Source organism: Gobius niger, assembly GCF_951799975.1.
Source record: "Gobius niger genome assembly, chromosome: 8".
Taxonomy (NCBI): Eukaryota; Metazoa; Chordata; class Actinopteri; order Gobiiformes; family Gobiidae; genus Gobius; species Gobius niger.
Genome location: NC_136859.1, coordinates 3,447,870 through 3,462,353, shown reverse-complemented (window position 1 = coordinate 3,462,353; position 14,484 = coordinate 3,447,870). Strand labels below are relative to the sequence as shown.

The window sequence follows — 14,484 nt, the reverse complement described above, 5'->3', positions numbered from 1 at the left end:
CCAGGATGCATTTAGGTCTCATAGGACCCAAATGCATCCTGGCCAGAACCTGTACTGCGTTCCCAGCTTTAGACAGAACAAATGAAGTCTTAAGCAGACTGAACTGGCCCGTGAACTGGCCTTAGCATTAACAAAGTGAAAGAATTCGAACTTAAAGTAGAACATGGAACTGACGCCATCAAGACCAGCTTCTGGGGTTCTCGTGAAAGCTATTGATGCAAGTATGCACACACCCTATCATTTAGCTAAATCTGAAGCCGGATACACTATAAATTACGTTGCCTAAGAGCTTCTAAAAAAATTTCTTGCCAGCATTACGTTTCGATGATAATTATTTCCCGAAATGCGAACATAAATGCGTGAAATTCAGCATAAAGTTAGATGGAGCGTACGTTTACCTGCCGCGTTAGCTGCAGCCTTCATAAATAGAGCAACTTGCTAAATGTACTCAATGCCGTCAAGTAACAGCAACTAGGCCTACAAAACTTTAACATTAGTGACATAAGAACCCCAAAACATAGTCCGACTGGCATGGAACAGATGAGCGTTTTTGTTGTGGTTTCACCCTACTCTGAGTTCATGTGGCTTGTCATGCTTTCGCATGGACCTGTAACAGACTGCCCTGACGCTCACCCTCCCTGATGGGTCTGGGTTAGAAACTGTGGAGAATTAAGACTGTAAGACAACTCAAACTGTAAAGACTGAGATTACTTTGGAACATAAATTTTACAACTGAAGAAAGGCACACAACAAAGTTAATGAGCGCTAAAGCTAGTTAGCCTGACAGTGACGGGTCGTTCTTTTATTTTACTTACCTTCATAGTTGTCGATGTAGTTAGACACATAAAATTTGAAGCCCTTCTCCTTCTTGCAACGGGGAGCCGATGATAAAGCCCGAATCAAGCGAAGAACGTCGTTAATAGACACTTTTGGCAGGTCCTGAAGACAGCGGGTGTAAAACTGCGCCATTGTTTTCAGCCGGCTCAGAACTGAACCGGAAGTGCAAGCAATCACACCGTGGAATGCGGAAGTGAATTTACGTTGCCCGGTGCAACAAGCCAATTAAACATGATTACGCACCTGTTTGAGATGGAGATGAAGGCGGGTTCACAGCAAATTCTTTAATCCCAAAACAGCTCCTTTCAAACAGAAGAAAATGAGCGAAAACCGGCGATAAAAACTGACGCAAATTTAAGCTAACGATGTAACTGAAAAGCCAACGTTAGTTTTGTTTCATAAAATTGTCGAACTAAAGCATAAAAATTGGCACAAACGACCTGTTTCACACCTGTAGAATAATAAGACACTTCTGGTGAGCTTTATCAAACAAGAACTGAACATTTTAACGGCTGAATGACAAAAGAAAGTGCTTTTCTATCATCACCATTACTTACCTCGGCACGTACCATAGCGTAAGGTGACCAGCAGGGGGCGCTGCGGAGGTACATTCTAAACAGGACATGTTTTGGGTTCGTTTTATTTCTCTTGCTTAACTCCCGCCTTAACCAAGTGCATATTTTTTCTAGTTCAGCATTACCCAAATCTAAGTTGTCTAAAGCCACGCCTCATTCTATTCGAAATAAGACCTACAAAACTATGGCTTGAGCTGTTTCTTCGCATATCGTCATATATTATGCCCATTTTTTTTAATTATTTTTTTTTTATCAAGAAGCTTCTAGATTTGGGTAAAGCTGAACTGGAGAAAATGCACTCGAGGTTTAACCATAGACGCAAACCTGCTGCTTCACAAGTAGGCTAACATTTTCTCCAAGTACTTTTTCACTTCTACTTGAGCAAAAATGATTTGAAAGCAACGTTAGGCTAGACCATTGACAGTGTATAGGCTACTGTCAATGGGCTAGACTTATCGGCTACTTGAGTATTATTTTTGGCTACTGCATTATTATTATTTTTGCAAACACAGCCCAAAATAGAAACACGTGGTTCCATGGTGCAAAAGTTGAGTTTTTCTAATTTATTCCTGAAGTGAGTATTTGCCAACAAAAACTTAAACTTAAACTGCGACATAAGAAAACTTCAAATAAACACTTCAGACGCACCCTGGGTTTTTGGTTTACGCAGCATTCAAAAGAGAGCAATGTCCAAACAAACTTAAAGTTTCAAAAAGAGGTTTTATTTTCCAGATTTGGACGGCAAACAGCAAGATTTCATGTAAAGGCCTACTTGCTGCCTCTCCGACGTGACTGGTAAAAAACCATTAGCCCACCCAGGTGCGTGTTGGACAATGTGCGCTACTCCCCTATATCCCCTAGGTGCACAATAAAAGACTAACCAAGTAAAATAAAACAAAAAGTAAGCAAATTAGACTTAACTTAGCATATTGAAAACTACATAACAAAAAAGAAAACATACTGATGTGCAACTAATAAACAAAAAGTGACATTTTAGCTTTAAATCAAAAAACTGGCAAATAGCTCCTACAATTCCCTTTATTGTTTGGAGTGTGGCGCCCTCTACTGGAGCTCAGAGCCGCTACACCGCAGTCACAGAGCGGACCAGACGGCGGACACACGCCATTAGACAAACTTTCGTGGAAACTGAAAGTATCAGAGGACGACGTGACGCAGTGAGTATAAAATAATGTTACAAAGGTTTAGTCTAGTTGCTTTTTCCTTGGCTCAACTTTTGTCCGAGTTTAGCCTTAGTGCATTAGGCCTGGTTGCAGTTTGGTGGCATCATAGACATAGACTTTGGGGAAAAGACAATGTGCATTATGAACCAACAGGCGAATTGTTGCTCGCAATATTCTGACCCGGAAAACAGTGAAACATGTTGGTGTGTCGAATTGGGAAGTTAAAATGTGTTTGGGAAGTTTAAATGAAGTTGGACACAGTAATTTAACCTCTTACCACCCGCCTTAACCTAGCACATTTTGTCCAGTTTGGCTTTAATCAAATCTAAAAGGTTAGGCCTACAGTCTATAGGCCAGTGTAGTGCTAAGCTAAGAGCTACAAAACTGATCCTTTTCCTCGCCGTGTTGTTGTAACTTTTTTCACCTCACTTTCACTTCTTCATCTCATTTTTACAGCTTTTTGGTCACTTTTGTTGCTTTTTTTCTCCCTCTTTTTTTCTTCTCTTTTTTTGGTACTTTTTTGTTGCGTTTTAATCCTGGTTTTCTTTGTTTTTGTCACTATTTTTTCTCAAGAAGCTTTTAGATTTAGGTAAAGCCAAACTGGAGAAAATGAGCTCGGTTATATTTCTATGGGGTTAAGAGGTTAAACTTTTCGCACAGTTACTCAGTTACTCGAAGTACCCAAGTAACATTTTCTCTAAAAGTACTTTTTTGCTTTTACTTGAGTGATTGTTTGGGCCACTATTTTTTTTACATGTACTTAAGTCAAAATTATTTCAAAGTAATGTTACTCTTACAAAATATTTCTATGCACTCTGATGGTGCATAAACTTGTAATAATCTGTTTAATGTTGTTATGTGTATAGTCCTTTTATATTTGGGGTTTTATGATGAATATCATAACTGTGACAATGAGGTTGTTTTTCTCTTTTTATTGTAATAATTGCCCTTTTTAAGAAATAGAAACTAGACTGTCACAAACCCAAACATTATGTCATCACAGACTCTATTACCTTATCTACAGAATCACTTTAAAGGGATATTTCAGGATTTTTGACATAGGGCCTCATTTCCTAGTTATCCAGAGTGTTGCTGATTTCTGGAGATACTTTTTTTGTAATTCACGCAGTTCTTTTATTTGAAGAGTTACGTGACGCTAGGCTAATGCAAGGCTAGTGCATTTCTATGGTATCAGCTAGCCTGCATTAAAAACAGTCTGACCCGCAGAGCACCTGAGGCAAATCACTTATAACACCAGACTAACCTCTCCTCCGACCCTCACTTTGAGAACCCCTGCTGTCGAGGACATTCATTCAGTTCATCAGTGAAGTCTCACCTGGAGAACAGAGATCATCAGCTGTTGACATCACTGTTTATTCTGCTCAAATGAACTCTTCTTCTGATTCTCAGCACAAACAACATGGACCCAACTGGACCTGGCCCTGGGTCCAAACCCAGACCTAAACCTGCTCCCAGCTCAGTGTCTCTGAGAAGTGACTGCTCTAAAGGCTGGGGTCCTAACTTTAAAGAGCCTCCTCCTGAAGACCAGAGGTGAGTCCCATTGAGGAGATAGATATTGACCAAAATGTGTCGGGATGTCCCTTGACTGTCTCTTCAGTCACAGACTCGTCTCTTTGTGGGAGCGAACTGGGAAGTTTCAGGAAACATGTCATAACCACTGAACGGCTTTGGACACAGGGTTATGTTTTTCCGTTCATCATAGACGACTAATAGAAAACAACATTTAAAAGAGCTCACAGCCCCCTGTAGGATGGACACTTTTTTATTGTCTTTATTATTTTACACTTCTAAAAAACGTAAGATAAGATAAGATAAGATAAACCTTATTGATCTCACAAAGGAGAAATTCACTAAAAACATGTAGTAGTTTAAAACCAACAAAACTTAATTTCATACCATTTTGTATCAGTTTGTCTCTTTGTAATAATTGACCTTTTCAGGAAATAGAAACAAGTCTGTCACAAACCCAACCATTCCCACAATGTCGACCTAAACTCCAACGATGTTAATGAACTTATAGAATAATTTTAAAGTCCAAATGTAATATTTAGGGAACAGTGGTGTGATTTTCAGACGTCTCTTTTCCCTGATGCTTTTTTCAACCATCTCAGCTCCGGGACACCCCAACATATTATTATGTTATAATCCTAATGTGTAATGTGATCATGTGTCTCATATGAAAAGAGCTTGGAGGTTATATTGGCCACAGAAACCATTAAAAAGTATATTTAATAATCCATATAAATTGCAGCTGCTTAATTCTAGTCAAGTGCCAGATTCTGTTCTTTTTGTATCCATGTTTTAGCCCAGGCTGGTGAAGAAGCACTAATGGCCTAAATTGTACTGTTTTAACAAAAAATAGTAAATATATCTTCCAACATAAATAATAAGGTAATAACTATCAGTAGGTTGCAGAATATGCAGAAAGACCAATGTCCTGCTCTCTCCTTGGCCTGTAGCTCCTCCTCTCTCTCAGGACAGGCACAAACGTTCTGGGAAGAGGCTAAATGCCTAAATACCTCCTTTTCAAGTCAAATTTCAAGGCAAACGTTATTGAAACGTTTTGAAACATGTTGCTGCTGATTGATCACTGTCACTATGTATTGTGTGTGCATTTAAATATACTTTCTCATATTAAAGACTTTAACAGGATGATTCTCAGTCGCCCAGAGCGAGAGAAGTGTCGGCTCCACAGCTGTTTAACAGCACACCCCTCGGACTAAATGCTTTATTATTAAGTAAATCTTTGTATTCATAATTTTAAACACACCTAAAAAGTATCTTACTGGGTTACTGAATTCCAACAATTAAATTGAATGATTTTTGATAAGTTTTCCTAGTTGAAAATCTCCTGCTGTCGAGGACGTTCATTGATTCAGTTCATCAGTGAAGTCACACCTGGAGAACTGAGATCATCAACTGTTGACATCACTGTGTTCTGCTCAAATGAACTCTTCTTCTGATTCTCAGCAGCTACAGCATGGACCCACCTGGACCTGGCCCCGAGTCCAAACCCAGACCTAAACCTGCTCCCAGCTCTGTGTCTTTGAAAAGTGACCGCTCTAAAGGAAACCCTCCTGTCTTTAAAGAACCTCCTCCTGAAGACCAGAGGTGAGTCCCATTGAGGAGATATTGACCAAAATGTGTCGGGATGTCCCTTGACTGTCTCTTCAGTCACAGACTCGTCTCTTTGTGGGAGCGATCTGGGAAGTTTCAGGAAACATGTAAAGACTTTAACAGGATGATTCTCTTCCAGAGCGAGAGAGAAGTGTCGGCTCCACAGCTGTTTAACACCACACCCCCTCGGACTAAATGCTTTGTTATTAAGTAAATCTTTGTATTCATAATTCTAAACACACCTAAAAAGTATCTTACTGGGTTACCAAATTCCAACAATTAAATTGAAGGATTTTTGATACGTTTTCCTTGTTGAAAACCCCTGCTGTCTTGCCTGTCCTGCCAAACTACATGCTTTTTCATAGATATTTCAAAGACATATAGTCTGGGAGCAGCATGATCTCAACGATTTCCCGGTGGGCGTGATTGACAGACGGCAAAATCGTGAAATAATAGGCTGCGAGGAGCTGTCCAGACGGTTCTTTTTTTGAACAGAAAGGAGGAGTGTCTGGCAGGCCAGGCAACCTGCTGTCGAGGACGTTCATTGATTCAGTTCATCAGTGAAGTCACACCTGGAGAAAAGAGATCATCCGCTGTTAATGTTACTGTATATTCTACTCAAATGAACTCTTCTTCTGATTCTCAGCAGCTACAGAATGGACCCACGTGGACCTGGGTCCAAACCCAGACCTAAACCTGCTCCCAGCTCTGTGTCTCTGAAAAGTAACCGCTCTAAAGGCGAACCTCCTGTCTTTAAAGAACCTCCTCCTGAAGACCAGAGGTGAGTCCCATTGATGAGATATTGACCAAGATGTTTCAGATGTCCCTCGACTATCTCTTCAGTCACAGACTCGTCTCTTTGTGGGAGCGATTTGGGAAGTTTCAGGAAGTTTATCATAGACGACCGGTGTTGGGTAACACTACGTTTAAAAGTAACTTGTAAAGTTAGCTTATTTCGCCTCTGGGAAAGTAGCTTGTTACGTTACTGTGCTACTTTATTATGAAGGTAAAGTAAACAGTTTGGCTTTGTCAGAAACTGCAGCATTTTTTCAACAAAAAGAACAATTCTGTAAAGGAACTCGCATTACAAAGTGCATTGAATTGGTAATAATTAACACACAACATTTTCAACTTGATTTAGACTGATTTTACAGCTTTCCTGTTTCCTCAACCACATAAACCTACGAGTTTGTTGTTTACATTGGAAGGACCGATGCTGCCAAAAGCTAAGTGTTGTTGTTTGGGGCGAGCTTCATCGTGGTTTTCCTCTTTAGCTTCGTCACCATTGCTGTCTTGTCCTTTTTACCAGTAAGTTCAAAATGCTGTGAGTGCTTCCACGATGTGAACGCTCTCACTGAAAACTCTGGCATGTTGCTGACTTGAAGTTTTGGAGGACACAGTCTGCGCATGCGCACTAGCACTGACTGCGCTGTCAGTGAGCCTGACTGCAGCCGCGGAAGAAATGAGACGAGGGCGAGATCAGGATCCAAACTAACGCGTTACTGATTTGAAAAAGAAGCTAGTACTAGATTACCTGCAAATGCAAAACTAACTCGTTGCTTTACTTGTTACTCTGAAAACGTAATCTGAGTACTCTAATGCGTTACTAAGTAGAGCATTACCCCCAACACTATAAGCAGAACAACTATTAAAGATAACTAAGTTAACAAACATTAACAATAGAAAACATGTAAAAACTTTATTTCATACCATTTCGTTTCGGCATCTCTTTGTAATAATTGAGCTTTTCAGGAAATAGAAGCCAGACAATCACAAACTCAAACATTCCCATAATGTCAACCTAGACCCAAATTATGTTTTTTATCTATAGGATCACTTCAAGTCCATATGTCATATTTAGGGAACAATGGTTTGATTGTCAGACGTCTCTTTTCCCTGATGCTTTTCTAAACCTTTTCAGCTCTCGGACACCCCGACATATTATTATGTTATAATCCTAATGTCTAATGTGATCATGTGTCTCACATGAAAAGAGTTGTTTTATACTAATTCAGGAACGTTGATAAGAGGATTCAAGTTATATTGGCCACAGCAACCTTTAAAAAAGTCCATCTTATTTAGTCATTAAAGAACTGTTTCTCTCAAAGTGCGTAGTATGGCCAAGCTGAGACAGTTGGTCTCACAAAAGACTATTATTCATGCTGACCTGCTTACTATATGTTCAAAACTCTGCTGCGAGGCTCCTGACTAGGGCTGGGCGATATATCGTTATGTAAGATATGTCAATATATTTTTGAATAAGATATGGAATGAGACCACATCGTGTATATCGGTATATTTCAAATTCTGATAAGCTATTAAGTTAACAAAAAGAAACAGGTAATCTCAAGGTGATTTTTTTTAAAGTGTATCTTAAACTGAGCATTGTATGTTGTTATCTCTTTATATATGAATGCTGCCCTCAGAAAAAGATTGACCTCCTTTTTAAGTCAAATTTTAAGGAAAATGTTTTTGATACGTTTTGAAACATGTTGCCGATCACTGTCACTATGTATCATGTGTGAATTTAAATAATACTTTCTCATGTTAAAGACTTTAACAGGATGATTCTCAGTCGTCCATGGGCGGATTTGAGCAAAATAAAACCTCACAGAAATGTTAAACTCTCAACTGTTTCAGAGCGAGAGAGAAGTGTCGGCTCCACAGCTGTTTAACATCACACCTCCTCGGACTAAATGCTTTGTTATTAAGCAAATCTATGTATTCATAATTCTAAACACACCTAAAAAGTATCTTACTGGGTTACTGAATTCCAACAATTAAATCAAATGATTTTTGATACGTTTTCCTGGTTGAAACCTCCTGCTGTCGAGGACGTTCATTGATTCAGTTCATCAGTGAAGTCACACCTGGAGAACAGAGATCATCAGCTGTTGACATCACTGTATGTTCTGCTCAAATGAACTTTTCTTCTGATTCTTAGCAGCTACAGCATGGACCCACCTGGACCTGGCCCCGGGTCCAAACCCAGACCTAAACCTGCTCCCAGCTCAGTGTCTCTGAAAAGTAACCGCTCTAAAGGAAACCCTCCTGTGTTTAAAGAACCTCCTCCTGAAGACCAGAGGTCAGTCCCATTGATGAGATATTGACCAATGTGTAGAGCTGTCCCTGTCATTGGACAATGTGTTTGTTTTATGACTGCCTCTTCACCAGAGTCTGTGCAAGAGGCAAATGAGGAAATGTCAATGATCACACATGTTGTAAATAGACTTTTCTCTGATTTCCAGCACCTACACAGACCCACCTGGACCTGGGTCTAATCAGCAGCTGGACGCCATATTCACGGTGAGTAGCCACGACTGCTGCATGTGTGGGTTTCTCTGTGGGGCTCCTCAGGTCCTCTCTTTGACTGAAACTCTTTAAATCTGATTCTATTCCAGCGTCTGGAGGACGACATCCTGACGTTTGTCAAAGAGCAGCTGCAGAGGCTCCACAGGCTCCTGGTCTCAGAGTACCCAGAGAGTAGCTCAGAAAATGAGGAGGAGCAGAGCAGCAGAGAGGCTGTGCTGAACATCACCCTGGACTTCCTGAGGAGGATGAAGCAGAAGCAGCTGGCCGAGCGTCTGAGCTCCAGTAAGAACTCTGTCTACAGTCCATCAGATGAGCAGCTCACACCTGGATCTGACCTGTTTCACTTCATAATGAACAGAGTCATTTCAGCTCAGACTTTGGTCACTTGCCACGCCCAATTTCAATTCTCTTTTCTACCCCTTGCCCTCGCCCCCTTCCCTACACCTTAAAACCAAGGGCTGAGGGTTGAAAAGACCGCCCTAAGAAATGGGACAGCCCTCCATTTGACTGCATTTTACAACAAACAGATGATTAAGGTTTTGTGAGACTGGAATGGAATCTTATTTGTATATATTTGTTCATCAATTAGAACACATTTGTATGAAAGAAAATGAAAAAAGCAAGCCTCTACCTTGTCTCTGTAGCATGTTTATAATGAACCAGTTCTTCAGTAACTTGACTGATGCTGTTTTGTAACACCTAAACAACAGGACTCGTCTCAGCCCTAATCCTACCGATATTCATTTATTTCGGTGCGACATTCTCCTTCCCCCGTCCGTGTGTTGCTACTTATGTTGCAGCCTGTTAGCCAGAGCTGCGAGAGATCAGCCGATCCGCTCGTATAGCGCAGTCATAGCGGGGATGGGCGGAGGTAGACGGAGGCTGCTGAGGTGTGCTCAGACTGGGGACAGACCGCCTCGGACCGGGCTCAGAGCACAGCAGCACAGGGAGACAGCGGGTGCAGCAGTGATGAACCCTGTTTGTCATGTCAATAGCAACGTATCGAAAGTTTGAAAGAAACCCCAAAGTCAGACAGTGCTAATAAACATGAACTGTTCTAATTGTTGCACGAAGCAAATAAAGTCACGAACGAAGAATCCTGCAACTTTATAAATGTAAGAGTTCTTAGTGATTATGTTTATGAATTCATTTCACAGCTTTTTTCCTACCCTGTCGTCTGCAGTGTGCATCTGAGAAAACCCATATGTGGTCCTCTCCCCTACCCCACGCTGCAAAATACAATTGGAACACCCCTTCGTCTCTCGTGAACGCGCAAAATGGAGGGGAAGGGCTAAGCGGAGGGCTAAGAGGGAGAATTGCAATTTGGCCTTAGTCACAGAAGATAATTTTAATGACATTAACATGTTATTGCAGAGTGATATAGAATAAATAAGGCATTTTGTCCAAGGCTACGTCGTTTCATCACAGAAACTTATATGAGGTTTCAAAGAGAGCTTTTCGTCAATAACTACACCCAAGAACGTTGCACTCCTTCACTTATGTTAATAATAGTTATTCTACAGGCTTAGTATTTTTCAGGTCTCCAAAGAGCATAAGTTTTTATCTTTTTTTAGGTTAATTGTTGGTTCATTTTTAATAAACCAATGAATGTAGTGAAAATATGAATGACTATGTTTGAGTTGGTATCAAATAGGGCTGCAACTAACGATTATTTTGTCATCGATTAATCACTTGGCTGTGAATGAAATTAGATTTTTTTTTTCTTTTTTTTTTTATCAACTACGCTAAAGTGGCGCTGCTTGAGGACGTATTGATGGAGTAAACTTAAAATAAATGCTTGTTGGAGGCTCTTGCCACTAATTCTGCTTCTGACTGGAGAGACACAGACAGATTTTCATGAAATGTACAATGTTCAAAACACTACATACACTTCCTTTGAAAAACAAAGTAGGTTTTCATCAAAAATACTACATTTTTGCTCTATTTGAGTCTGTGTGAACCAGAAAACGATTAATCGATTACTAAAATAGTTGTCAACTATTTCAATAATTGATTAGTCGTTTCAGCCCTAGTATCCAGTGAAGAGTTCATTGTTGTCTCTGTCTTTATTCAGGGAGTCCTGTTGGAGTTTGCAGAGATAAACTGAAGAGTCATCTGCAGCAGAGGTTCAGCCGTGTGTTTGAGGGCGTGGCTAAAGCAGGAAACTCCGCCCCCCTGCACCAGATCTACACAGAGCTCTACATCACAGAGGGAGGGGCCTCAGAGGTCAACCAGGAACATGAGGTCAGACACATCGAGATGGCGTCCAGGAAACCAGCGGCTACAGAGACCAGCATCACATGTGAAGACCTGTTTAAAGGCCCCGCCCACAGACAGCAGCCAATCAGAGCAGAGGTGACAGCGGAGGGACCAATCAGGACGGTGTTGACTGGGAAAGAACCAATCAAAGAAGAAACTACAAAAAGAAAAAGGCCAATGAAAACAGAGTCTACAAAACCAAAGAAAGTAAAGAGAATAAACCAGACAATGGAACAAATCAGAGCAGAGGAGACAGAGGAGGGACCAATCAGGACGGTGCTGACGAAGGGCGTGGCCGGCGTGGGGAAAACAGTGCTGACTCAGAAGTTGAGTCTGGACTGGGCTGAAGGCAGAGCCCACCAGGACGTCCAGCTGCTGTTCCCCTTCACTTTCAGAGAGCTCAATGTGCTCAGAGACACAGAGTACAGCCTGGTGGAGCTGCTGCACCACTTCTTCAGTCAAACCAAAGGTCTCTGCAGCTTTCAGCAGCTCCAGGTGCTCTTCATCTTTGACGGTCTGGACGAGTGCAGACTTCCTCTGGACTTCAGCCGGACCCGGGTCCTGACGGAGCCCACAGAGAGCGCCTCAGTGGAGGAGCTGCTGGTGAACCTCATCAGGGGGAGCCTGCTTCCCTCCGCTCGCCTCTGGATAACCACACGCCCCGCGGCGGCCAATCAGATCCCTGCTGAGTGCGTCTCCATGGTGACAGAGGTGCGAGGGTTCAGCGACCCACAGAAGGAGCAGTACTTCAGGAAGAGGTTCAGAGACGAGCAGCAGGCCACAGACATCATCTCCCACATCAAGAGCATCCACAGCCTGTACATCATGTGCCACATCCCAGTCTTCTGCTGGATCCTCTCCACAGTCCTGCTCCATCTGATGGAGACCAGAGAGAGAGGAGAGCTGCCCCGCACCCTCACCCAGATGTACATCCACCTCCTGGTGGTCCAGGCCAAAGTCAAGAACATCAAGTATCATGAGGGATCTGGGACAGACCTTCACTGGACTCCAGAGACCTGGGAGATGGTGCGGTCTCTGGGAAAACTGGCCTTTGAGCAGCTGCAGAAAGGAAACCTGATCTTCTACGAGAGTGACCTGAGCGAGTGTGGGCTGGACGCTGCAGCCGCCTCAGTGTACTCCGGAGTCTTCACACAGGTCTTTAGAGAGGAGCCAGGCCTGTACCAAGACAAGGTCTACTGCTTCATCCATCTGACTGTGCAGGAGTTTCTGGCTGCTCTTCACGTCCATGAGACCTTCTTCAGCTCTGGGGAGAACCTGCTGTCCACACCACACTCCTCTGAGAGCCCTGAGACCTTCTACCGCTCTGCTGTGGACCGGGCCTTACAGAGTCCAAACGGACACCTGGACCTTTTCTTGCGCTTCCTCCTGGGGCTGTCTCTGTCAACAAATCAGGGTCTGCTGCCAGATCAGCCGACTCACACAGGAAGTGACTTGACCAATCATGACACAGTAAAGTACATCAAACAGAAGCTGAATGAAGAGGGTCTGTCTGCAGAGAGGAGCCTGAACCTGCTCCACTGTCTGAATGAACTGAACGACCGCAGTCTGGAGGAGGAGATACAGGAGTACACAAGAAAAAGAGATCTCTCCTTGTTAAGTTCTCCTGCTCTGTGGTCTGCTCTGTCCTTCCTCTTACTGTCCTCAGACTCAGACCTGGAGGAGTTTGACCTCAGGAAATACTGTTCCTCAGAGACAGTTCTCCTGAAGCTGCTGCCGGTCGTCAAAGCCTCCACCAAAGCCATGTGAGTCCAGACTGTATTTAAACACTTGTGTCTTGGCTCTCGTCTCTAATCGTCCTCTCTGTCCTCAGTCTGAGCGGCTGTGGCCTGTCTCCTCTCAGCTGTGCTCCTCTGGCCTCAGTCCTCAGCTCCTCCAGTCTGACTCACCTGGATCTCAGTAACAACGACCTCCAGGACTCAGGAGTGGAGCTGCTGTGTTCTGGACTGAAGAGCGCCCCCTGCAGACTGCACACCCTCAGGTGAGACGCTCCCATGATGCACTCTGTCTCTGTGTCCACATTAGAGGCTAATGCTGTGTGTCTTTAGTCTGTCTGGATGTCTGGTCTCAGAGAGGGGCGGGGCTTCTCTGGCCTCAGCTCTGAGCTCCGCCCCCTCCCACCTGAGAGAGTTAGACCTGAGCTACAACCATCCAGGACCCTCCGCCGAGCTCCTGACCGCTCTACGGGCCCCTCAGGGGCCCATGCACACTCTCAGGTGAGCCCCCCCTGGACTCTCTCAGGGTCTTGTCTCTGGTCCATGGTTGGTCCAGGTCTGGTCTGGTCTACAGTAAACTGGACTTGTGTGTTTCAGGCTGGATCCTGCTGGAGAACAGTGGATGGTCCCAGGTCTGAGGAAATGTGAGTCGGTGTTTTCTACTTTTTTGATGTTAGATCTCCCTAGTTTTATTATTTGGTATGGATATAACAATAACATTGGGCAAACCAGATACATTGTTTTTAGTGTTTAGTGTTTCTTTTTAGTGTTGCTCATTTGCAACACTTGTTTGTTTTACACTCATACTTATTACAGCCTTGTATATAAAGACAAAGAAACATGATGTCATGAGTTGTGTTTGTTTCCTCAGATTCCTGTGAGTTTTCTCTGGATCCAAACACAGCTCAGAGGAACCTCCTTCTGTCTGAGGGCAAACGGACTGTGACCAGAGTGTGGAAGGAGCAGCAGTATCCAGATCATGAGGACAGGTTCATGGACCAGCCTCAGGTCCTGAGCTCCACTGGCCTGAGGGGGCGCTGTTACTGGGAGGTGCAGTGGAGCGGGTTGTGGTGGATTTATATAGCCGTGAGTTACAGAGGAATCAGACGGAGAGGAGACAGAAAGGAGTGTGGGTTTGGAGACAATGATCAGTCCTGGAGTCTGAGGATCTATGATGGACGTTACTCTGTCTGTCACAACAAAAGAGAAATACCCCTCTTCTCCACCTCCTCCTCTCCCTCTGGCTCAGGTGTAGTGGGCGTGTTCCTGGACTCTGAAGCTGGATCTCTGTCCTTCTATGAGGTTCGCTCTGGTGGAAAACTGTTCCACATTTACACCTTCACCTCCTCCTTCACTGAGCCTCTGTTTCCTGGGTTTGGGCTGTTGTTTGGAGATTCCTCTATGTCCGTGGTAGATCTGAAGAGAGCGCCTCCTGATGGACCTCTGTGA

The 14,484-nt window shown here is 43.3% G+C and overlaps 1 protein-coding gene across 1 annotated transcript; it reads left to right on the top strand.

Annotated features, from left to right (window-relative positions):
• Nucleotides 1-5,560: 5,560 nt before the first annotated feature.
• LOC306966796 (uncharacterized protein) lies at nucleotides 5,561-14,484 on the top strand (the record flags this gene model as incomplete). Its single annotated transcript, XM_079561612.1, is given in 10 exon segments — nucleotides 5,561-5,581; nucleotides 5,583-5,725; nucleotides 8,676-8,816; nucleotides 8,980-9,037; nucleotides 9,133-9,325; nucleotides 11,118-13,065; nucleotides 13,134-13,301; nucleotides 13,369-13,536; nucleotides 13,633-13,679; nucleotides 13,907-14,484. Coding segments are annotated over 10 exon segments (3,465 nt in total).